The sequence below is a fragment of the Anabrus simplex genome, chromosome 3, assembly GCF_040414725.1.
Source record: "Anabrus simplex isolate iqAnaSimp1 chromosome 3, ASM4041472v1, whole genome shotgun sequence".
NCBI lineage: Eukaryota > Metazoa > Arthropoda > Insecta > Orthoptera > Tettigoniidae > Anabrus > Anabrus simplex.
Genome location: NC_090267.1, coordinates 484,420,609 through 484,447,245, shown reverse-complemented (window position 1 = coordinate 484,447,245; position 26,637 = coordinate 484,420,609). Strand labels below are relative to the sequence as shown.

At 39.0% G+C, this 26,637-nt stretch overlaps 1 protein-coding gene across 1 annotated transcript in view; it reads right to left on the bottom strand.

The window, feature by feature from the left end:
• LOC136866545 (protein FAM114A2) overlaps nt 1-26,388 on the bottom strand; it is a 65,296-nt gene extending 38,908 nt beyond the window's left edge. The window contains exons 1-3 of the mRNA XM_067143613.2: nt 26,205-26,388; nt 15,328-15,902; nt 2,012-2,237 (exon numbers count right to left, since the gene is read on the bottom strand). Of these exons, the coding sequence (XP_066999714.2) occupies nt 2,012-2,237; nt 15,328-15,888 (787 nt within the window). The 5' untranslated portion in view covers nt 15,889-15,902; nt 26,205-26,388. The remainder of the gene's footprint in view (nt 1-2,011; nt 2,238-15,327; nt 15,903-26,204) is intronic.
• Between the last annotated feature and the right edge of the window lie 249 nt (nt 26,389-26,637).

The following is a 26,637-nucleotide window of genomic DNA, read 5'->3' as shown; positions in this document are numbered from 1 at the left end:
GGCGTGTAAGGTTAATCTCCCCATCGTCCGAAGGGTTGTTTCGGGGACCTTGAGGGCGGTGCCGATGTGAGATCTGAAATAAAAGGCTTCTACTAACATTTGTTTTAGAAACTGTGTGATCTGCAATAATACTTTGATATTCTTATTGCACGTTTTCATATTTGTTCTCTTGGGTTTTTCATACCTTTTAATACTTTCCTCTCATCTTTAGAAATGGTAAATATAGTTTCCTCTGTACTCGCAGATACATGACATAAAATTCCCTCACGTTGGAAAAAAATCGCATCTAGTGTTTTCATACCCCTGTTGGATAATTTTTATTTGTATATTCAATAGTACATTTTCTTGCTTAACACATTCTTTTTTGTTGCTCCCTGCAGAAACGTCTTAACGAGGTTTTACAGTACATACTTGTGAAAGTGTGTAATAAGTACTTCAAAGTTCGATACAAATTTCATTGTGATCCATATTGACAGTTACTAGTTACAAAATAAAATGTTAATTTAGGTCAACCTAATCAATACCAGTTATACTCTCAATGAGTTACAACTGTTTCGGCTGGTTTCAAGCCATCATCAGCTGACAAAGCATGGTAAAAAAATATAATCAGTACCGGTACCTTATAGACTAAAAGTCATACATGAAATATACACTAAAAACATATGAACCTTCAGGAGGATGACTTAAAAATTAGTAATCTTAAAATCAATGTACATAAAATAATTGATCCTACTGACCCTTCTGTGAATTGAAGTAATTTACAAAATTTACAAGTTGCTTTACGTCGCACCAACAGAGATAGGTCTTATGGCTAGGAAGCGACCGTGGCCTTATTTAAGGTACAGCCCCCCCATTTGCCTGGTGTGAAAATGGGAAACCATGGAAAGCCATCTTCAGGGATGCCGACAGTGGGGTTCAAACCCACTATATCCTGAATACTGGAGGCACTTAGACTGCAGCTATCGAGCTCTTAATCTAATTTACAGAGTCACAACAACCAACAAACAGGTCACTCTGGTCTCTTACTTACAATGACTGGAACAGTTCACATACGCAATAAATATATAAACATACTACTACTACTACTACTACTACTACTACTACTACTCAGAAAAGTGCAAGAAATAAAGTCATAGTTTCATAATATAAACACACATTAAACTGTTTCCATACCCATATATACTGCACGCCACCGGATTTTAAAAGGATACATCATCATAATCATCATCATCAGCTGCCTCTGTGGATCCGTGATAAGAGTGTCGGCCTGCGGATCCCAAGATAGCGGGTTCAAACCCGGCAGAGGTAGTCGGATTTTTGAAGGGCGGAAAAAAGTCCTTTTGACACTCCATGTCGTACGATGTCGGCATGTAAAAGATCTCTGGTGATACATTTGGTATTTACCCGACAAAATTAATTAAATCTCAGCCATAGACGCCCAAGAGAGATCCGGTTTACTCTAGGTCCGCTAGATGGCAGACAGAGTAAACCAGAACGTCGAAATTGACGATCAGACAGCCAGATGGCGTCAAATCGAAATGTCTGCAAACGGTAGCTGAGGCCATACGATTATTATTATTATTATTATTATTATTATTATTATTATTATTATTATTATTATTATTATTATTATTATTATTATTATTATTATTATTATATCATCATCATCACCATCATCTGCAGTTTCCAGCTGTTGGCCAGATCTGCTTGAAACATAAGCCTCTCCATCTCCTCTTGTCTTCCCACCACTTCTTCCTCTTCACTCTTGCCAATCCTCCCCTCTTCTCTGTACACACTCTTCCACTCCTTTTATCCATCTGTCTCTTGGTCTTCCTTTTGGTCATTTTCCTGTTATCTCCATTTCATGCATCCTCCTGGGGACCTGGTATCCTTTCCTGTCATTCTCAGTGTCCATACCATCTAAGGATATGTGACAAAGTAATGCCAAATACACAAACTACCTTCATACAAATGCACCTACAGAAGCCAACCTCGATAAATATAATTTTACCTGATTCTTTACTACTTTGCTCCTGTGCAATGCTCTGTTCTCTTTCATGGTCAAGTCTCGCCAGCTCCTCTGGACTTGGTGCCCCCAGACCAACCTCCAACACTGTGTTCAGTCCCTGAGACACATGGCCAGTGAGAGTAGAAACACTCTCCGTAGCTGTGGATAGCAGAGATGATACTCCCCAGCCACCCCAATTGCCCCAGCCACCACCAGAACTCTCTTCCTCCTGTAAGAAACAAGACATTTATTGTTTACATTAATGCTTACATGGCCCGTACTTGTAGGCATGATATGGGCTTGTGGGCTTAAGCCAGTTTTCCAAATTCGTACGTTCACCATCACCAGATGGTTCATTCCAAGCTATGTGTTAAGTATCATACTTTCATAATATGTGTACACCGGTTATGCCCCCCCCACCCAACCCCCTTTCCCTCACCCTTTCACATCATTATCATCCTCTGATTTTCTCCACACACTTTCTTTCCATTCTTCAGCTCTGCTCAATTCTATCCTAATCGTCTTCGTTGCATTTTATTTTATTAGTTTCCATTTATTTCTTCTACCACATTCTTGCGCACACACGGTGTAGAGCTCAATGTTGTTTCAGCTCCCGCTTAGAATACTAGCAATGTGAAAGCATACAGCGAGCCACCTGGTGGCAAATAAGCGTACCACTACGGCTCAAATGGTAAAGCATTCTTAAATTGAAACCTTCATTACTGTAGAACAGTGTTCTCTCCCTAGGACCTTTTTAATGGGCACACCGCCCTGCCGTTTTTACTGACCATCCGCCTAACATAACCTACATATGTGTTGGTTACATAATATTAATTATATATTTGAGTCATTGGATGCTCCAAATTAGCATGTAAATACTGTAAAATTTTATTTCAATGATAAATCTTCACTATTCTCAGCATAGCTGCATCAATTACATCGGAGTACAAAGGTTTAACTTGACCATCACGTAGTGTCGTGTGCGAGCGGTGTCGGGATTAGCATGGAATCACATGTGAGCATTCTGTTCTGTATGACGTCACAAATCCAAGCAACCGAATGATAACCGCCGGTATCACTTGGTTATGAACGAGCAGTAGAACACTAGGAGTTCAGAATACTGCGTTATGCCATGTTTCTGATAATGACACGAAAATAGTTAAATTTTGCAGTTAGTGTTTACCTATCTGATATTATTGTTAATGCCCTGAGGGAATAAGTTGAAATTTTTCATATTCATTTTTTACATAGTATTCCCCGCCCGGCTGACGAAAATTTCTGGGGACAACACTGTAGAAGTCTTCCTTGTGAACAGCTGAGATTTTCTTCTGAAGATAAGGAGCAAAGTTCTCTGCGAAACGTAAAGACTTTCACCTTGTTTTCTACACACGGCACAAGCCCAAAAGGCCAAATCGTGTCTAGAAGACATTTATTACTTACAATGAGCAGAATTGTAAACTGGGCTTAACAATAAATATAGAAAAACAGAATATGTTATTTCATCAATCTGCGTGCAACTCCAATGCTACTGCTCCACCCAACACATCCTATACCAAAGTTTTGCAGAACACCGAGCATTTACATACAGTTTTTCAGTCAACTTTGCAAAAGGATTTTCGACAATCATAACATCTGTGATTATACTAAGCTTTATGTACAATACCAACTCTTCTTTATGGGTGTGAAGCTTGGACCACCTACAGAAAGCATATAATGTGTACTGAGAAATATCATCGGCACTGTCCAAGGAAAATCTTTAGAATTAAGTGACAACATCAGTAGAAGAAGCACTATGAATATCAAACACCAATTTCAATGGACAGGTCAAGCTGTTTGTAAGTCAAAATTTTGTCTTCCAAAGAGCATCACATATACTCAGTTGAAGGTTGGAAAAAGACCTCATACAGGACAGAGGAAATGCTACAAATATGTTCTGAAGTGTACCGTTCAAAACTGCCAAATCAGTTCCACCACCTGGGAGGACACAGCATCAAACCAGCTGGCACAGTATCTATTTATCCATAACTAGCAAATGTGCCTGTGCTTCACTACGATATTCTACACTGTATATAGATATGAAAGTCAATTTCTGTACACGCACTGAATAAGATTTTTTTAATTTGCATGTCTCTTATGGGGAGGTACCCATACGTTCTTTCCAAAGTAATGTGTGAGTTGAGGAGTTGTGATGATATTGGCAGGTTCACTTGCCTATTGCCATTCACAATCAAGTTGGGAAGTTATCGTTATAATGGCACTTCACATTATTTTTCACATACTTACGTGGAAGCTAGAATCATGAAATCTGGCTCATATTTGGTCATGTCAATCTGCGTCCCAAATTCGATGACTATCTTTCCTATAAGTGTGTCAAACTATGAAATATATGCGTAAAAATCACAAAATGTATGTACAATCGAGAAATACAGCCAAATCTAACGTATAAGGGAGAGAGATGACAAAAGGTCATGACCAAAGTTGTAGATCACTCCAAATTTAACTGAGATTGTGCCATCTGTTTTGTGAGACGACATACCGTTTAGATACCAAAACCCTCAAAAGGAAGATCTGCACAGTCATTAAAATTGCCTCCATATTTTGATATTTTTGGGGGGTAAAGTGAAAAATTTAAACATCCTGGAATTTTTCAAAGAGTTACAGGCTAAAAGCTATAAATTTTGTCAAATTTATTTTCTAGCTCATCTGGTAGATTGTGCCGCCATCTTAATTTGGGGGAGGGGCGTAAAAATTACGAATTTCCTGAAAGTTCTTAAGCCCACGAAACGTACAGGTTATTGTTTTAGATAAATATATATATATGACTGCATTCTTAGCTGAGCCCAAAAGTTGAAGCCCCTCAGCATGCCCTCGCTCATGGAATTTTGAGAATTTTCTAATTTTCTACATATCCTGAGGTCATCAGCTTCTCGGGTACCAAGTTGTAAGTTTTTGAGATGCCTCGAAGAGCCTCATTTATTCATGTCTATTTTCATTTTTATACCTATACTAGCAATTACCTGTGGCTTCGCTCGCGTGGATTTCATAATTTGATCAAATTAATCGTTCCTTGGCATTGTACTAAGACATTATCTGAAAATTCCTATAGTATTAAAAACTCACCCAAAAACTGGGGCTAAAGCGACCATGCGACATAGAACTGTAATTGTGAGAAATGTCTTCTCTCAAATCGAGAAAATAAATACATAAATACACCCCCCTATTCCCACATTGTAACATCTTCAGTTTTTGAGATATACATAAGTATCCCCATAAAAACAATTCAACCCCTTGATCAGTCCTTCCCCCACGCCCACCCCCATTTAAGTGTATTTCCGAAAAGAAAAGAAAAAATTGTTTCTTTCTTTTTAAAGGAGATTCCAAATACCAATTTTCACGTCTGTAACATATTCAGTTTTTAAGATATAAGTATCTTTATTAAAAATAATTCAACTAATTTTCACTTCTTTCCACCCCCTGTTAAATGCCTTCTCCAAAAACAAAAAGGTACATGTTCCTGCATTTTTAAAGGACTTTCCAAATACCAAGTTTCTTGTCTCTAACATGTTAAGTTTTTGACATATAATGTAGGTATACCGGTACTCATTTTAAAAATTCAACCGCTTTTCCAATTCCTTTCAGCCCCTTAACTGGAGCCCCAGGGGCTCTGAACTTTGGAGCGTGGGTTGGCGACCACGGGGCCCTCAGCTGAGTCCTGGCATTGCTTCCACTTACTTGTGCCAGGCTCCTCACTTTCATCTATCCTATCTGACCTCTCTTGGTCAACTCTTGTTTTTTCCGACCCCGACGCTATTAGGTTTGCGAGGGCTAGGGAGTCTTTCATTTTCATGCCCTTCGTGGCCCTTATCTTTCTTTGGCCGATACCTTCATTTTTCGAAGTGTCGTACCCCTTACATTTTTTCTCTCTGATTAGTGTTATATAGAGGACGGTTGCCTAGTTGTACTTCCTCTTAAAACAATAATCACCACCACCACCACCTTAACTGGATTTTCCAAAAACAACAAAATACGTGTTTCATTATTTTTAAAGGACATTCCAAATACCAGTTTTCATATCTGTTTTTGAGATAAATGTATACTCATAAGAATAATTCAACTTCTTCTTCTTCACTTCTTTCCACCCCTTTCCCGCCTTAAGTGGACTTTCCAAAATCAAAATTAATACGCGTTTCTTTATTATGAAAGGAAATTCAAAATACCAACTTTCATGTCTGTAACAGCTTCAGTTTTTAAGATAAAGTATCCTCATAAACATATTTCAACTCTTTATTTACTTATTTTCAACCCCACATCCTTTACGTAGATTTTCTGAAAAAAAGGAAAAAAATGTGCGTTATTTTTAAAGGAGATACCAATTACTAATTTTCACGTCTGTAACATCATCAGTTTTTGAGTCATAAGTATCCTCATAAATGTAATTCAACTCCATTTTTACCCCCCTTCCCATCCATTAAGCTGATTTCCCCTCCCCAAAAGTGTGTTTCTTTATTTTTAAAGGAGATTCCAAATACCAATTTCCACATCTGCAACCTTCAGTTTAGAGATATAAGTTTCTCAGGAAAAAGAATGTAATGTTTTAAACTTCCTTTCACACTCTCCACTTAAGTGAATTTTCCAAAAATAAACAGTACCCATTTGTTTAAAAGAGCTTCCAAATACGAAGATCACGACTGTACCTTCAGTTTTTGGGACATATGTATCCTAGTAAAAGGAATTCATCCCCGTTTTCTCCCCCCTTCCAAGTTGATTCCCGCCCCCCCCCCCCACCAAAAATGCGTGTTTATTTTTAAAGGAGATTCCAAATACCAGTTTTCACGTTTGTAACATCTTTAGATTTTTTGGTGTATATATTCAATACAAATCATTCAACTAATTTTTCAATTCCTTCACACACACACACACACACACACACACACACACACACACACACACACACACACACACACACCCCCCTCACCCTTCAAGGGTTTCTCCGAAAACAAAATACGTGTTTCCTTATTTTTAAAGGAGATTCCAAATACCAATTTTCACGTCTGCAACATGTTAAGTTTTTGAGATATACTATAGATATGCTAATTTTAAAAATTCACCCCCTTTTTCAGTTCCCTTTAAGTGGACTTTCTGAAAAAAATATTTATGTTTCTTTACTTTTACAGGAAATTCCAATTACCAGTTTTCAAATCTGTAATATGTTACCTGTCTGAGATAATTTGCAGATATAGTCTTTTTAAAAATTCACCCTACTTGTCACTCCTGTTCACCCCCTATTCATCGGATTATCCAAAAACACAAAAATATGTGTTTCTTTATTTTCAAAGGAGATTCAAAATTCCAATTTCCATGTCTGTAACATCTTCAGTTTTTGAGATATAAGACTCCTCAAAAAGGTGTTCAATCACTTTTCCCCCATTTTCACCCCCCCCCCCTTAATGTCCGGCTCCATGGCTAAATGGTTAGCGCGCTGGCCTTTGGTCACAGGAGTCCCGGGTTCGATTGCCAGCTGGGTCGGGAATTTCAACCTTAATTGGTTAATTTTGCTGGCACGGGGGCTGGGTGTATGTGTCGTCTTCATCATCATTTCATCTTCATCATGACGCGCAGGTCGCCTACGGGTGTCAAATCGAAAGACCTGCATCTGGCGAGCCGAACTTGTCCTCGGACACTCCCGGCACTAAAAGCCATACGCCATTTCCATTTTTACCCCACTTAATGGGATTTTACAAAAACAAAAAGTATGCGTTTCTTTCTTTTTAAAGGAGATTCCAAATACCAATTTTTACATCTGTAAACTGTAATATGTTTTTGAGATATAGATATCCTCATTTTAAAAATTCACCCCCCTTTTCACCATTAATTGGATTTTCCTATTAAATCCTCCCTGATTTCCTGGGTGAATTCTTCCCAGCTTTACTTCTGCAATTACTTTCATGCAATCTCTTTTTGCTTTTTTATATTTTGTTTTACTTTCTTCGTCTTTTTTTTTTTTTCTATTCCTTCCAAGTTTTCTTCTTCTCTTTTACGTTATCCTTCACTCTATCATTCCACCACTTTGTCGCCTTTTCCCTTACTTTTCCTGATGTTCTTCCACATGTTTTACAAATGCCCTCTTAAAATTTTCCCATTATTGTTCCACATCGCTGATATCTGTACTCTCAAACCTTTCTTAAACTCTTCTCCAACCTCCTTTTCCTTTAATCTCCAGACCTTAATCTTTCTTTCTCTTTTCTCTGGCAGTTTAATGACCTTTCCCACTCTTAATTTGGCTACCACTGCCCTATGATCACCCCCAAAAGCAATGAGACAAAGTCTCTCATAGTGCATTGGCACTGCCGGTGGCTCCAAGTGGCCTACACAGTGGCCACCACGGTATGCACTAGCCAGCATCTTGGTAGGTGTGCTAGGTACCAACTGATGAGCTCAACCTAGCACACGAGGGCGAAACGCTGGCAACCAGGAATGAGTCAGCTGGAAAATTTGTAATGTCCAATAACGGACCATTTATATTGGTATTATAAATTTACTAATTCGGGAAAAATATTTCAGATTCCCTATGGGAATCAACATCTGTATCATCTGATGCCCAAGCAGGCATCAATTTTTGGTAATGAGACAAAGTCTCTCATAGTGCAATGGCACTGCCGGTGGCTCCAAGTGGCCTATGCAATGGCCTCCACGGTATGCACTAGCCAGCGTCTTGGTAGGTGTGCTAGGTACCAACTGATGAGCCCAACCTAGCACACGAGGGCGAAACGCTGGCAACCAGAAATGAGTTAGCTGGAAAATTTATAATGCCCAATAACGGACCATTTATATTGGTATTATAAATTTACTCATTCAGGACAAATATTTCAGATTCCCTATGGGAGCCAACATCTGTATCATCTGATGGCCAAGCAGGCATCAATTTTTGGTAATGAGACAAAGTTTCTCATAGTGGATTGGCACTGCCGGTGGCTCCAAGTGGCCTACGCAGTGGCCTCCACGGTATGCACTAGCCAGTGTCTTGGTAGGTGTGCTAGGTACCAACTGATGAGCCCAACCTAGCATACGAGGGCAAAACGCTGGCAACCAGGAATGAGCTGGAAATTTTGTGATGTCCAATAACGGACCATTTATATTGGTATTATAAAGTAAAGGATGTAAAAAGTTTGCTTGAAAAGCATTTTGGACTGGATTGGGAAAGGTATGAATTGCTTCTTTTTTATAAGAATCTGTTCACCACAATTTCTGTAGATGAAAACAATCTTGTTGAAGAAACAGAAGTTCTATGTAATGGACCTCAAGAGGAGGGAACAGATTTGAGAGTTTAGTGCATTACTAACTTGATTAACAACAAAGTGATGTTTTACTGTTCAAGTTACTTCTATTGTGAATGCAGTGTAGGCTATAAAGGAAGAATTCTCTCCAAATACTATGGATAGGATGTAAAAGTGATAAATCACATTGCTGTGATTAATTTATTAGTGAATATCATTATACTGATAGCAAAAGGTATATTAGTGTACTAGTGAGTTTTATTACAACATTATATTCTCAATTCGTTCATTTTTCTTGTTTTCAAGATAAGTTGCGTGAGGTAATATATTTTTATTTTTTTGGATGCTCCAAAACTTGTCTTATCCAATACACAAATTTAATTTATTGACGTTATACTAATTATATTTATAATTCTTCAGTGAGGAGACCCTATGACATTGGACTTGAACGCGTGGTAATACATTTAAACAAATGAGACTTATATTACAATAATTACAGGTTTTTTGCTTTTCCTGAAAAGTCACCTATGGTGGATAAGACGAGTTTTGAAATGGACTGCCTCAAATATAAGTGGGAAGTACTAGATAACACTCCTCCTTGAGTATGGGTACGTAATAACTGCTACCGTTTTTGAAATTCAATAAAACAACTCTTGTAATCCTTTTCTTCTTTACCAAAATCACGCACTCATGATCTAACCCAACTTATTGTGTTATATGATGCTGCAAAATTATTAGATGAACTGAAGTATAGAGAAATAGGAACAAGGCATCTGGAATTAATGACATACTGTCAGAATTACCAACTGCCTTAGGAGAAACCAGCATGGTAACGTTATTCCATTTAGTGTGTAAGATACAGCAAAAGCACCATCCGATTTTTGGCAGAATACTGTTATACATACTCCTCCCAAGATAGCTGGTGCTGACAAGTGTGAAAACTACTGCACCATTAGTTTACTATCTCACACATGCAAAATTTTAACACTTAATATTTACAGAAGAATGGAAAAGCTAAATCAAACAGAGCTGGCAGAAGATCAACTTGGCTTCAGAAGAAATGTAGGAACACATGAAGCAATCCTGACTTTACGTCTGATCTTAGAGGACCAAATTAAGAAGGACAAGCCCATGTACATAGCATTTGTAGATCTAGAAAAGGCATTCAATAATGCTGATAGGATCAAGCTATTTGAGATTCTAAAGGTGATCGGGATCTGATACCGAGAATGAAGAATTATCTACAGTCTGTACAAACATCAGTTCACAGTGATAAGAATCAAAGGCTATGATAAAGAAGCAGCAATCCAGAAAGGAGTGAAGCAAGGCTGCAGGTTGTCTCCCCTTCTTTTCAATGTTTATATACAAGAGGCAGTAAAGGAAATCAAAGAGAAATTTGGAAAGGGAATCATAATCCAAGGAGAGGAAATCAAAACCCTGAGATATGTCGATGATATTGTTATTTTATCTGAGTCTGCAGAAGATCTGAGAAATTGCTGAATGGTATGGACAAAGTCTTGGGGAAAGAGTACAAGATGAAGATAAATAAGTCCAAAACAAAAGTAATGGAGTGCAGTCGAACAACGTCAGGTGATGCAGGAAATATTAGATTAAGAAATTAAGTCTTGAAGTAGATGAATATTGTTACTTGGGCAGTAAAATAACTAATGATGGCATAAGTAAGGAGAACATAAAATGCAAACTAGAACAAGCACATAAGGCCTTTCTTAAGAAATTTGCTCATTTCAAACATTGATACAGGAATTAAAAAGATGTTTCTGAAAACTTACATCTGGAGCGTGGCACTGTATGAAAGTGAAACATGGACGATAAGGCTTCGGCCACAGTGCAGGCGGCGAGCGGAGCGTTGCCGCTGTCGAAAAGTTGAAGAGTGGGGAGGAGAGAGCGCCTGTGTGGACATCTAGCGAGAGTCAGTAAGTGGCGCGGTGTCTCCCCTGCACGAGGTGATTAGATAATGGCAGTTTCAAAGGTTTCTCGTTTGTCTCTGCTTTTAGAATGTTTTTAATCTAAACTGAAGAATTCGACTCAGGACTAGGAGAGAATTTCGTAATCATGTAGTAGGTAAAAAATAACGTGAAATGCATTCGGAATTTTATCATTTATATTGAGAACTGAATTGATTTCCTGCTAAGATTTTTCAAATATACTTCTATGTCCATTCAAACTTTTGACTTCTTTCTAAAACGTAAAGCGCGACTGCAGAAGCAATTCACCAACTTTCAGAGACCTATAAAAGTCAGATGTAATGACGAACACAAGTTTTCATATTGGCAATATATCACAAAGGATAATAATATTAATTAAGCAATAACAATAGGACGTAAAATAATAATAATAATAATAATAATAATAATAATAATAATATGATGCGTTAAAGGCAATATTATTTATGTCCATAACCGTGATTGATTTTTAACTGACTTTATCTCGTACATTTAAGATTGTTCCAATCTCTTTCCAGGCTTCCCTTGTCGCTGTTAGGTTTTCGAAGTTGTTCTCTCTGTCGTTCCATAGGAAAGTTCAGGTTTGAACTTCAGAAATTAACACTTTCATCTCCTCTCCTGTTAACTCACGAACAGTCATTGCGAGCGGCGCCGCTGAAATCTCAAACAGGAGTGAGCGGCTGGCGGCAGGCAGCGTTGTCCTTGAGCCAACTTCCCCTCCAAAATGACGCGCCGCTGGCACTATGGCCACATGCATTTGCTAACGCAGGTTTGAGTCTCATCTTTGCCGCCACACAACGCAACGCTCCGCTCGCCGCCTGCACTGTGGCCGAAGCCTAACGAGCTCAGAAAGAAAGAGAATAGAACTTTTGAAATGTAGTGTTATAGAAGAATGCTGAAGATGTGATGGGCAGATCGAATCACGAACTGAATCAAGTTGGTGAGAGGAGATTGATTTGGCAAACTTTGATGAGAAGAAGAGACAGAATGAAGAGACAGAATGACACATTTTACTACACCCAGGACTTGTTAAGCTACTTTTTAAGGGAAGTGTAAACAGTAAAAACGGCAGGGGTAGATCAGGGTATGAATATGAAAAACAGATGAGTAGATGTAGGATCCAGTAGTTAAATAGAAATGAAAAGGTTAGCACAGAATAGGGTGGCATGGACAGTAGCATCAAACCAGTCTATAGAGTGATGACTCAAACAACATCAGTCTTACTGGGGATTTTTGGACTTTGGTATTTAACCATAGTTACTTTTAATTTGGAGACATAGTTCACCACAACAAATTAAGCAGGTCACAGAGAGGCAAAATACCACCAATTTGACGGTGAAATTGTGAGTGGAATTGGGAAAATGAAGTAGTATTTGTATCGACAATGCCAGAACACTGTTCTTGGAGCTGAAAACTATGATCAATTTCACTGTGCTGCCTTCACCATACTGGTGAGTTTAACTAGAGCTATTAACGGTGTTCTGCAGATATCTTACATGCAAAATGTAGGAAAACAGTGGGCCATTTTAAACAAATCCCTTATCTAGAAAACCAACTTGATAGGAAACAAAAAGACCTGGGCCATGATCCATAAAAACTGAAACAGGACATAGTAACTAGGTGGAAGAGCACCAATTTCATGTTAGAGAGTCTTTTGAAAGCTGAAAAAAAAGTTGTAGATGCATTACTGACCAACTCCTTCTGATGGAATGACAAATGATGGAAAAATATATTCTCTGATTTAGTTTGTCCAGCCCTTGTCCCTTTTCCCTATGGGGTCGGGTATGAGGTGAGATGACTCTGTCATGGCAGGTTTTTATGACTGGTTGCCCTTCCTGACGTAAACCTTATCAGAGGAGTTTGTTATGATGTAGTCTCTAGTGGATCAAGTGGTCCTACCCTCCCATGTATAACAGTGAATAGCCTTTTGCTTGAAGACTTTGTTACTACTGCTAATCCTACATCAGCACATAAGTCCTGTAAATGCTTCCCATTCTTATCAGCTTTCATATCTTCCCTCATTTGTCAATCATTTTCTCATACGGTACTCTTCAGTTCTATTTCCAATCCTCACATTAGGACTATCCTGTCTCTGTTGTTCACCCTGACTGTGACTGCACTCAGTATTTCATAAAACTGCACCCTCATATGGTGAACACAATGAGACAATTCTCGTTCTAATTCATCCTGCCGTGAAACTATATCATTCGATCATTACATGTCTAACAGAAACTATGTTCCGTGGTATGCAGTTCCTCATGAACTATCCTGCCCCACACACTGCCTTTCCCTTTTTCACACCAGATAAGAACACCTTAGAATCTCCCATCCTCGGTATCTCCCCATATCTGAACTCTAAAGACATCCAGACATATCCTCTTCACTGATTCAGCCAATGCTACTTTATTTCTTCCACAAGCCCCATTAATATTGAGCTACCCATCGAATTTCACTTCATTCGCCAAGTTGTTTCCAAGGAGTCCCTCACCTGTCAAATGGAAGTGGGACTCCTGTCCCTCCCATAGGTCTGAGGCTTGCTTTAAATGTTATGAGTGTGCTTGGTAAATTTTCTGTGAAGTAGAATGCTACCCAACTTGCATATAGTCCTGGTGAGAATCTCTTCTCTAATGGGTTAGAGACCACCAGTGGATTGTTTAGTCCTGACTGCCTAAGCACAGAGAGTGCCATGATTGCTATTCTACTGCAAATGGTATCGTGACTCTCAGGACCACTTGATAGGCCACTCAACCATTGCCCATGGTTCACGAACTAGGACGAGACTACAGTAACTCACATCATAAACTTTGGAAGGTCTTATAAAGATGTTTATTTTGAAATGATACAGAAAGTGGCCACTAATAGAAAGTGAAAATACTGCAAGTTGAATAATGTTTATCTACATAAGCTCACTGGGCAAAAACTAGTCACCACAGTGCGCACGCACAGATGGATTGTTAAGCCTGTACAGATGGCGCAATGAATGAGTCCCGTGCTCAACCGCACGTGTACTGCCTCTACGTGAACATAAGGCAGTAGTGATCAGTGAGACATTGATGTTTCAAGCAGACAGTGTACGTCAACATGGGTCGATGTAAGGATGTGACAGAGTGGCAAAAAGGGACAGGAATTGCTGCAATCAGTGACCTGTTACCAAGAGAACATTGCGACGGGAACTGCATGCAAAGAACATTTGGAATCGGTCACCTCACAACAGGCTATTGCTCACACAAGCACATAAAGCTGCGCATCATCAACGGGCTAGAAATCATTGAATGTGGACAGTAACTCACTAGCAGAACATAATATGTGGTCTGATTAATCACGTTTTTGTCTGTATTCCAATAACACACATCGTCAAGTACACTGACGGCCAAATGAAGCATTTCATCCTGGATGTGGGTCTGGCCGGAGGTGGGTCTGTGATGATTTAGGGGTGTTTATCTTATGAATTGGGCCTGCTCAATGAAGTGACCATTAACAAGAACCAGCATATTCATTTAAACATTCTGGATGAGCAGGTGTTGCTTTTCATGCAACATCTGCATGATGAGTATGCTATTGATACTATTATGCCATTGGACACACATGTGACTGGTTTTATGAACACTGTCCCACCCTATTACATCTTGATTCGCCTTCAAAATCACCTGACTTAACCCCACTGAAAATCTGTAGGACATGCTGAAACTGCAAATAAAATGCCGACATCAGCATCCCCATAATTTGGTGAAACTGAGCAATCAAATCCTCAGCAAGTGGCTTGACCTGGATGCAACATACCTGCACAACCTTGTGGACTCACTTCCTAACCGAATCCAGACAGTTATCAAGTCTAGAGGTGGAGTTACATGGTATTAAATTATGTTTGTAATGATTTCTCCAGAGGCAACTAATTTTTTATCTGGTGAGCTTATAAATACAGCAGGGTCCTTACAATTCTAGATTGTCTAATAATCTGAAGATTTATCATTATCCTTAGAATTATAGACTCCACTAAACTAATGGAATATCCATACATGTCTTTACATATGTCATAAATTCAATGTTTTCAAGAATTCCTCGCTTTACAGAAGTGTCTTACCTTTTGAGGTGATGTTAGCCTGTCCAGAACCAAACCAAACTTTTGTCCATCTGGATTTTCCAACTTTTCCTTCTTCTGAATCACCTCTTCCACTTGTTTTGGCACTTCTTCATTATCATCATTATCGTCGTCAACCACAACATCATCATCATCCAGTTCGTCAAGGTCATCTTCCCACCCTTCCACTCCTCCTGAAGATTTTTCCTCATTTGCTTTGGATTTCTCATTTTTATCCAGAGAAGACCTAACAATGGATTCATTTTCACTCTTCACTTCATTTGATTCTTCAATAATCCTCAATTTTTCATGAAGAGTTACATGAATGGAATTTTCATCTTCATTCTTTAACCCTTCAACTTCACTGCTGCTTTTAGTTTCACTAGAATCAGCTGAACCACTCAGAGTTTCTGATGAATTCTCAACAGTTTTCTTAACTGTCCCAGAGTGAGGATGGCTTTTCCCTTTTACACTCTGTAACGAATTAGTCCCTCGAATTTTAACATCTCCACCCCCTAAATCTTCATCTGCACTCTCAAAATCTTCACTGTCTGAAGTAGCCATTCGTGAACCAAGATCTAAAAGAGAAAATCAAATAATTATTCATTAGTACCCCATTTTTTTGAATGAGGTACAGTCAGCTTCTCACTTAACAACTGAAAGGTTCTTAAGCTTTCTTAAGATTGTACCCACTATGATAGAAGTCACCTAAATAACAAGTTTAAAAGAATATTAGTAGCCTACACACAAATTATGAAGCCAGATTTTAATTGAATAAAATAAGATGTTATAAATACACATTGTAAAATTAATAATAAGACACGGTTTTGAAAGGAAATGCAATTTTTATAACACATCACAACTGTTTTAAGAGTTTATGACTGTATCAATTATTTATGTAAGTTCTATTTATTTACTGTATTTTGACTTTCCCCAACTGGAGATGGCTCCCGAGGACAAAGCACAGAGTAAAACAAGATTGATTTTAAGAGTAACTGTGAGTTGATTGCATAATGGTTGGTTAGCATATTTATATGATGTTGCATTAAAAAATGTAAGCAATATGGTTCTTCAGGATTTGGATAAAATACTTCTTTTTTTTAATGCCTGACTGAGGTTAAAAGATTTGCAGAACTTGACGAGAAAAAGAAGAGTGGTTCCTCTAGCGCCAACCATGAATTGATATCGTCCAACTGGTATTCTTGTTGATAGAATGGTATGGTGGGTTGCGTTTCGGATGTTTCGAATTTGATTGTCGGATCTATTATAAAACCCTTTCGGTGGTCTTTGGAGGCTATTATGTCACTTCGACAGGTTCTGCCAGTAACAGAGAGACCATGAACCTCCTCGAAGACTGTAAAGCCTGAGTTCTTAATGCTCGACCAATGGCAGAACATATTTTATGATGCCTTGTATTTTGTAGAGCTTCCCCATCCGAGCAGTAACCCAGCGTTCCTACCTCACTGTGGCAGCACCAACAATGGTTAGTGTCCAAGGTTCTGCCTGGAATAGCTCAAACGGCCGCTACGTTGCCTGTCATTTTCAAGTTTGTATGAAAGTTTACAAAGTACAAGGTATTAGGCTCAACATGAAATAATAACTACAAACAAACAGCTTCCTGAAGTTCTCAGATTATCAATCATAATAGTTTTCAATCAGTTGGTGTGCCTGCATGGCCAGGCAGAGTTTTTTGATGTCTGGCTGTCCAGATAAAATTTTCTACTGGAGATCCATTTCCAAAGTTAGCATACTGCAGTACCTATGAATTTTTTAGGTTCACCATAGACGAAAAAGGATTCTTGCATGGATATTGAGACAACAAAGGGAGCTGGCGAGAGGTGATTATACTGGTGGGCTACCAGCAATCAAAACAATAGCGCTGCTGGCAAACTGTTGGGCTTTGCAATAAGAAATCTAGAAAAAGCTGGAAGTTGATTAACAATGGACCTTTTCTGTTTGTTGTGATTTTAAGCCATTTCTTTCCAGTTTTGACTCAGTTAATTTATAACTGTTATGTTCTTCAGTCTACAGAAACTAATTTATGAATAAATAAATTCAGAAACTACCTGAAAAAGAAAACATATGACAACAGAATTATACCTGAAAAAAGAACATTATTTATTCCCAAATTAGTTTTGATAGACTGAAGAACATAACAGTTATAAATTAATAACGGAACAGGCACCCAGGAAGATCTAGAAGTGGAAACTACTAGAATCTCCTGCTGGTCTACATCATCATCATCATCATCGTCGTTGACCAACCAGGTGTGGTATAAGAGCCCCTTCCATTTTGTTCAGTCCATGAACCATTCTTCGTTCACAATCCGCTCCCAATCCTGTCCTCTCTCCTCTACATCCTTCTTCACTAAGTCTGTCCATTTTTCTCTAGGTCTGCCCACTGGTCTCTTTCCCCTTATTTCTCTTTCATACTCCTTTTTTGCAGACCTATTGGCACTCATTCTTTTCACATGACCAAATCACTTCAGTCTTGCCTTTTGGATCTTCTGCAGTAAGGAGTCTTCTAGTCCTACGTCTTCTGACTTTTTCATTCCTGATTTTATCCCTCCTGGTCTTCTGGATCATTGTGCGTAGGAACTTCATTTCTGCTCCTTGGAGTTTCGAGTTGTCCTTTCTTGTTAATGTAGCGGTTTCCAGGCTGTATATGAGGATAGGGGTGTAGTATGATTTATACAGTTTCATCTTGGTTTTGAGTGGTACTTGTTTATCCCATAGTAGCTGTCTTACTTGGAGGTAAAAATGTATTGCTTTGCTGATTTGATTGTTTACTTCATATTTAGCTGAGTTATCCTTGGACATTATACTATCCAAGTACTTAAATTCTGTGACACTGTCCAGCTTAGTGCCATTTAGCATGATTTCTGGCTGATTGTCACCCTCCTGTACCTTCAACACCACCGTTTTCGCCTTGTTGATGTTTAATCCATATCTCTCAAACTCCTGACTCCACCCCTGCAGTCTCTCTTCTACATCTTTCTCCGAGTTGCCCCAAAAACTACATTATCTGCAAATGCTTTTAAGCCTTGTTGCCCCTTTTCTTTTAGCGTCTTTAATATGGTATCCATTACAATAATAGGGGCGACAAAGCACTACTTTGTTGTACTCCCCTTTTTGTCTCACTGACAGTCCAGAACTGACTTGTACACAGCTTCTGGTTTTCTCGTAAAGCACCTTTAACTTTTGAAATTGGACTGTCTCGAACTTTAAGCTTTCTCAGGCACTCCCAAATAAGCTCCCTTGGTATGCTGTCATAGGCCTTTTCGATGTCAAGGAACAGTAGATATAAAGGCTTCTCTTTTTCCCAATGTTTTTCCATCAGCATCCTAACAGCAAATATAAGATCTGTTGTTGATCTTCCAGGCCTAAAGCCATATTGTTCCTCTTCTAAAAGTTGTTCTACAATTTCTTGTAATCTATCCTCTATAATTTTTTCCAGAATTTTTAGTCCATGAGAGAATAGTGATGCCAAGGTAGTTGGTACATTTCCGACTGCTGCCTTTCTTGAATATAGGTACAATTATACCTTTCTTCCAATCTTCTGGGATGGTATTTTGCTGCCATACTACATTAAGTCTATAAAGCCATTGGATTGCTCTTCTCTGTCTCCAGCCATCTGATTGGTGACTCCATATTTTTGCTGGGCTCCTCACTTTTTCCAGATTCTTCTCTGCTTTGAATTACATCTGATGCCACTCCATCCACGAGCTTGTCAAAGAAGGTCTCGAATTCTCTCCTGGCTCCATCTTCCTCTCGAACTACTGATCCACTGTCCTGCTCTAATACCTTGATGTCTTCTAGGTTATTTCGCTTGTTTTTAGTTACTCTGTAAAGGAGTTTCTTGTTTCCTCTGCTGTCCTCTTCCAACTTTTCCACAAACTCATTCCATTTTTTCTCTTTCTCTTTTACTATCCTCTTAGCTGTAAGTTTTTTTGCACTGTAGTTTAGTCAATTTCTTGACCACCTGGATCTTGTGCATCTCTTTGCTTTTCTATGCCTAGCATCTTTTTTGCCCAATTTCTCTCTTTTATAGCCAATCTGACTGTCATTCCACCAAGGTGTCTCTTCTCTCATGGTCGATCCTGTTACTCCACATAGGTCTTTAGCTTCACCCACCGAAGTACCTTTAAAAATTTTCCATTCGTCTTCTTCTGCATTCATTTCCCCTTTTGGTAAGTGTCTCTGTATCCTTATATTCTTCCTTCAGCTTGGCTTCTTCTATTTTCCAAGTCTTCACTTCACGTTTTCTTTTTCTTTTCTTCGGGGTTGTGTTAGCCACATGATTTAGGTCTGCAATCAAGCTATGATCACTGTCCATACTCTCACTGGGGATAACTTTGACATCAGTTACATATTTCCCTCCTCCTTTGTTAGTAATGATATAGTCGATGAGACACTTATGTTTTCCATCCCAGCTATATCTTGTTATCTTGTGGATGTCTTGTTTTTGGAAGAAGGTATTTTTGATGATCAATCCATTTCTTCTGCACAAATCAAGCAGTTGTTTGCATTCTGCATTTCTGTTCCCAAACCCATATGGTCCAATGATTTCCTCATAACCAAGTTCGTCTATCCCAACTTGTGCATTTAAGTCCCCAATGATAACATTTTCTTCATCAATTATATCTTCTAGATCTTCACAGGATTGATCCTTCTCTTGAGCACTACATCCAACCTGTGGTGCAAATACTTGCACTACCGTGTAATTTTTGGACTCCAGCTGCATAGATAATTTAATGATCCTATCATTCTTACAGGATACTTCAGTAATGGAATCCATGTCTTTTGTTGTCAGGAAAGCTACACCATTTCTGGCCTCTTCCTTGCGTCCACTCCATACTAATTTGTAGCCAGTGTTCTCCCTACAAATTTTCGTCAGCCGGGTGTCGGGAATGAGCAGCCAGGCGAAAAATAGGGCGTAAAAAATGGATATGATAACATTTCAGTTTTTTTTTTTTTTTTTTTTTTTTTCTAGTTGCTTTACGTCACACCGACACAGATAGGTGACGATGGGACAGGAAAGGCCTAGGAATGGGAAGGAAGCGGCAGTGGCCTTAATTAAGGTACAGCCCCAGCATCTGCCTGGTGCTAAAATGGGAAACCACGGAAAAGCATTTTCAGGGCTGCCGACAGTGGGGTTCGAGCCCACTATCTCCCGGATGCGAGTTCACAGCTGCACGCTCCTAACCGCACAGCCAATTGGGTTATGTCAGACGGGCAGTCTGTAAAAACAGGGAGAACAATGGTAGCCATTTCTGAGAATCTTGCTACCTGTCTTTCTCCATTTTGTTTCACTCATTCCCAATATGGTAGATTTTTCCACTTCATCATATCGATAAGTTCTTCAGTTTTTCCAGTTAGGGTCAAAATATTCATAGTCCCAATTCTTACATTGTTCTTTGGACATATCTGTCTTTCATCAGATCCATGTTGGCCGTCATACCTGCCAGATCTGCTCGAAGACTTTGTCAATTTCGGTATTATTTTTTATCTCCATCCGAGGCTCATTTGATTGTTGAAAGCAATTCAAAGATGCTACCACTGGCTTGCTACGCCTACCATGGATCTTCACGTCTCGATACTTTGTTATGCACTAGATAGTCGGTGTCCTACACGCATTTCCTCATGTCAGTTAAGTCTATTGTTTACCCGCCAATACTTGGGAGGCTGATTGCAGTGGTTGCCCACTGGGCGATGGGGTCGCCACATCCCTACGCCTCCTCCTGCTGGTTTACATAAAAAGTAGAATCAGCAGCAGTCAGTCAGTCAGCCTCAAGTGAGTTAGGATGTATGATCGGCAATTTTTTTCCGTTTCTTACATCTGCTTTAGGTTGCACTGACGCAGATAGGTCTTACGGAGATGATGGGAAAGGAAAGGGCCAGGAGTGGGAAGGAAGTGACCGTGGCCTTAAGGTGCAGCCCCAGCATTTGGCTGGTGTGAAAATGGGAAAACACGGAAAACCATCTTCAGGGCTGCCGACAGTGGGGTTCGAACACACTATATTCGGAATGCAAGCTGATAGCTACGCGACCCAAACACCAAAATGGAGTAGACTGTATCGACAGCGGCTCAATATCATGTGTCAAACGCCAGCAAGTAAACCCTTAAAGATTTTCACCACCTTTAAAGTGTCAATTCTGACACACATTTTTAAACCTATTTGATGGTTCAACTACAAATAAATGAACCAAATCAAGTTTTCACATGTTTAACATATATTTTTATATCTATGGTTACATCCACACCATCACAGGAACTTCATAAGATCCTCAACCACAAATTTTACATAATATTTTAAAAACTCTGCTCAAAATTGTGCATACAGCGATGATATTGTGGTATGGAAGACAATGGGAAATTACCATACTACCTTCCCAAGAATCTATTAATATGGCAGATTCAGAAAGTAATCAGTGCCAACACAGGTCCAGGCTGGATGGTGTGAAATTGGCGACTGGTCACACAATGGTAGACTCCCAGACCATGTGTGGTAAATATGTGAAAGGGTAGAACATGGAACGGAAACAATCTCCTTGATGCCAGAGTAAAATAGCCACATGGAATGTGAAAAAGCTTTTACAGCATGGGAAGCTACAGATTGCCGAGTCTGAAATGGAAAAGCATAACCTTAATATTTCAGTCTGTTCGAGATGCACTGCCAGGAAATGTATCTTTTAAGACTAAAAACGGTAACAGGTACTTCTCTGGATCAGAAGACCTGAGTGCAAATGATACTGCTCTTCTTGTTCCTAGTCATTTATCATAGTTAACAGATGTGATACGTTCAGTGCTTTTTTTTTTTTTTTTTTTTTGAGTATGAAACGGCACACAGTACCAGTACCTTCTATTCCCTGATTTACTGACCCAAAAATTTATTATAAATATTTCAGTAGATATTATCAAACTACGAACTGAATTTTCAGTTTTCATTCTCGCAAGTAGGTACCATGCTTACATGCTTTACAGGCTACATAGGCTGGTAATTTAGCCAGAAACAGGAAGTTTTGTTCACTTGCCAATTGTTTCCATTGTCGGACTATCAGATCCGCTCTGCAACATGCAGGTGTTCACATGAGTTTTGAAAAATCTACCGTAAGTTAAATCAATGCAATCATTGTTCAAAATGAGTAAAGCAAGTAGTTACTTTATGCCATTGAGCAAATTAAAGAAGGCTGAAGAAGCAGAAATTGACAAATCTACTTGTGATCCTGCAAAACAAAACTAGCATGAAAAATACACGTGGTGAAGAGTACCGTGGTGGTGATGATTTTTTTAAGAAGGAAAATTAGGCAACCATCCTCTATCTAACACTAATCAGAAAGGAAAAAAAGGGAAGGGATCTAAAACATCAAAAAATGAAGGGATCAGCCAAAGAAAGACAAGGGCCATGAAGGGCATGAAAATTAAAGACACCCTAGCCCTCAAATGCTCTAACAGAGTCGGGGTTGGAAAAGAACAAGAGTTGACCAAGGAAGGTCAGATAGGATAGCCTGAAACAAGTGGACGCAATGCCAGGACTCAGCTAAGATCCCGTGGTTGCCAACCCATGCTCCCAAGTTGAGAGTGCCTGGGGTCCCGTTTAGTTGCCTCTTACGACAGGCAGGGGATTCTACAGCACCCACCCACATGGGGGAGGTGAAGAGGAGCACAAATCTAAGACCAAAGATTCCTGGTGTCAAAAGGAAACAGATTCTCATAAGGAGTAGCCAGACCGTTGGGACACTTTCATAAAAAACAGAATGGCTTCTGCAAAAGAAAGGTGTGGATGGTGATGACCATGGCATATCAGAGTGTATGTTAGAAGTGTGGAAGATACTGTAGAAGCACCAAGGAAAAAGAGCACTTACATGTGTCACTTTCAAAGCATATTGCTTTCAGCACTATTCTCTTGATTTACTAGTTTCATTTCTGTATTGATAGTTCACGTATGTATAGACAAGAAAAGGTTCCACCTTATCAATACAATAATAAAAATATTCAGCACTATTACCCACACACACGATACAATACTGTAGTACAAACGAATTCCTTACAGATGGCTGGCCGTTTTCCTAAAGTACTGTTCGATCTATGTCGAGCCTGACATAATCTGTTCGAGCTCAGGCACACTACCGGTACTATATTGAAGCCTGCCACATCTAACGTTAAAGTTCACATCACTGAATAAGCCTAAGTTAGGAGAGATAAAGGTTTTATGGCACATCACAGGACCTCCTTGAGGAACATTTTTAACCCCTTCACTCTGCAAAACCATTTATTGTAACACCATCTGAAACTGCCATCTTCAATCACTTTCACACAGGGCTCAATATACCGCTCAAAACCTTTTCCTCAAAAAACATCCTTGCCAACATAGATTGCAAAATCTGTACAATTTTGCAGCTTCTCTCTGCTTCATTCTAATATCCAAATTTCAAAATGCCATTAACTTTATTTTCAAATGCACTGACTTACTTTGAACAGAGGCAGTACTGCATTACATTCATGCACTAGGAAAGAAAAAAAAAAATGGGAAGACTGGCCATTTTTCAAGATTGTGTGTTGGGCCAAGTAGCTCAGCACTGGACAACTTCTGAGCCCAACTTCGCAGGTTCGAACCTGGCTCAGTCCTGCGGTACTTGAAGATGCTCAAATACATGAGCCCATGTCGATATATTAAATGGCACATAAAAGAACTCTTGTAGAACAAAATTTTGACACCTCGGAATCTTCGAAAACCAAAAAAGTTGTGTTAGTGGGCCGTAAAACTATTATTATTATTATTATTATTATTATTATTATTATTATTATTATTATTAAAGATTATTCACTGATACAGGGTCTCTGGCCATATTTCCAACCATCTGCAAGGACCAACTTATCACTTTCTGAGAATCATTTAAAGCACGATACATATTATTAGAAGAGGGAGTTTCTGAAATTGCTTCAGTACTGTAACGAATAACAATTAACAATGAGACAGGAAATTTGCCAGGACCATGCTTAACTATTGTTTAACGTGGGTTTATCATTATATCAATCTTCATTATACAAGGGTTTGATTCTACTGGCCTTAAAGATGTCGATTCCCATAGGGAACCTGAAATATATATTCTGACTGAGTAAATTTATATTCCCATACGGAACCTGAAATATTTGTTCTGAATGAATAAATTTATATTCCCATAGGGAACCTGAAATATTTGTTCTGAATGAAATTTATAATACCAAATTTACTCATTTATAATACCAAATTTACTCATTCAGAACAAATATTTCAGGTTTCCTGTGGGAATCGACATCTTTATCATCTGATGGCCAGGCGGGCATCAATTTTTGAAAGTGAGACAGAGTCTCTCATAGTGCATTGGCACTGCCAGTCTCCAAGTAGCTTACGCGGTGGCCTCCATGGTCTGCACTAGCCATGTGTCTTGGTGGGTGTGCTGTTTACCAACTGGTGAGCCCAGCTTGGCATACTGAGGTGAAACACTGGCAACAAGGAATAGGTTGGCTGGAAAAATGTATAATGTCCAATAACGGACCAACTATATTGGTTTCTACTGGCCTTATCGAATATCCAGATTGTTCAGCTTTCTCCATACAAAATACTGATATCTGTGCTGTATGGTTGTGGACGACATCTCTTGGGTGAGGCGGAGCCTGACTTTCTGCCAGGTAGTCTCAAGAAGGAATCAGATGGATAAATATCGATCTGAGCGTCCCACGTCCTGTTTCGTGTGGGATGTGGATCGGCAGAACTCACACCAAAACCTCGGGTGGGATGCATAGTTCTCTTAGGCTACTGTTATTTTAAAATATTAGTATATAGCTTTTTTATTTTCACTATGAAATAAGTTTTATTTCTGCATTTTTTCAAGTTCTCTGCTTTAAGACAAGCAGCCAAATGTGTAGCATGCAGCTATGATGCTGCCTGCAAAGAAGTCGCGTTTTCTCAATGCCATTTCACCGATTTAGGACTTCAGGAAGGAGGGCCTAATGATAATATTAATAGTTTTAAGTCTGATTAAATAATTTTACGATTTTTCGAAGGCACAGATGTGCCAAAATTTTGTCTCGCAATAGTTCTTTAACATGCCGGTAAATCTACCGCCTGGAGGCTGAACATCTTCAAACACTACCAGCCCGAGCCTGGAACGTATCCGCTAACTTGAGCTCGGATGGTGCAGCATCTAGGCCTAATTTATTTGAGTCACAGGAAGAACATTTATTGAGAGTTTTCACTCTGGGGTGACAAGTATTATTTTCTAGAATTGAGGATATTGCTGTTCCATATGGTACGCATTTTCAGCCTATATTGGGAGAACGTGAATACATTTTTGACCAGTTGCATAAAGTAATCGTTGAGGCGCTTGCCTTCTATACTCAGCATGCGAGTCCGAATACCGGGGCAGTCGACTGGCATTTAGGAGTGGTTAAACGAGGAACATTCGTGCACCTTGGGATATATTCTCGTATTTTACAGCAAACTGTCACCCTATGTCTGCTGACCCCTTAAAATTTGAAGGGATATCAAATAAATATTATCAATAAAGCTATCACGCGTGCTTCCGTTTAGCCCGAAGGATATAATTTAAAAAAGAGGACACAACGGAATCAGACTTCTGTTACTAACTCTACAGGTATAAACATAAAGAAAGTGAAGCCGTAAGTTATAAAAACACATATGAACTTAAAGACGATCGTTTTACATTCCGAAATAATCGCGTACATCTGTAAAGCAGGATTAACGTCGAGAACAGAAAACTGACAGCCAAATAAACACAGCAAAACCTCAGCTACTCTACTGACATCAAGCTAACCTAAACATCTACCGTATCCAAACAAGTCATTTGAAAATTCGTAGTGCATATGTGACAACTTACATGTCTTTAATATCAAATAAAACAGACAGAGAAGACCATGTACACAAAATCAGGCACGAATCAGAATTGCCTAACGTCGCCAAGTGTCTTGTCTTGATAATTTGATGGGCTTCGGTCGCCAAGGGCTCTGGAAGTTTTTCCGTGCTTTTTGACACTGCGACAGATGATTCATAAACATCAAGGAATATCAAGAAAAAATAGAGTATCTATTATCCAGACAGAATTTCCTAATGTGTCCTTATTCTTTCTGATTAACTTTCAGAATATTTACTAGATTTACAATATTATTTACTGAATTTACATCAAAGGAAAAGGTACAAATATTTTTTGGTAAGAAAGGCAAAACAAACATCAACACCACCTAGCCGTTGCCTACACGATATGAGTTGCCAAGATTCGCCAAGATCGTTGCCTACGTGTCGTTGCCTACGTT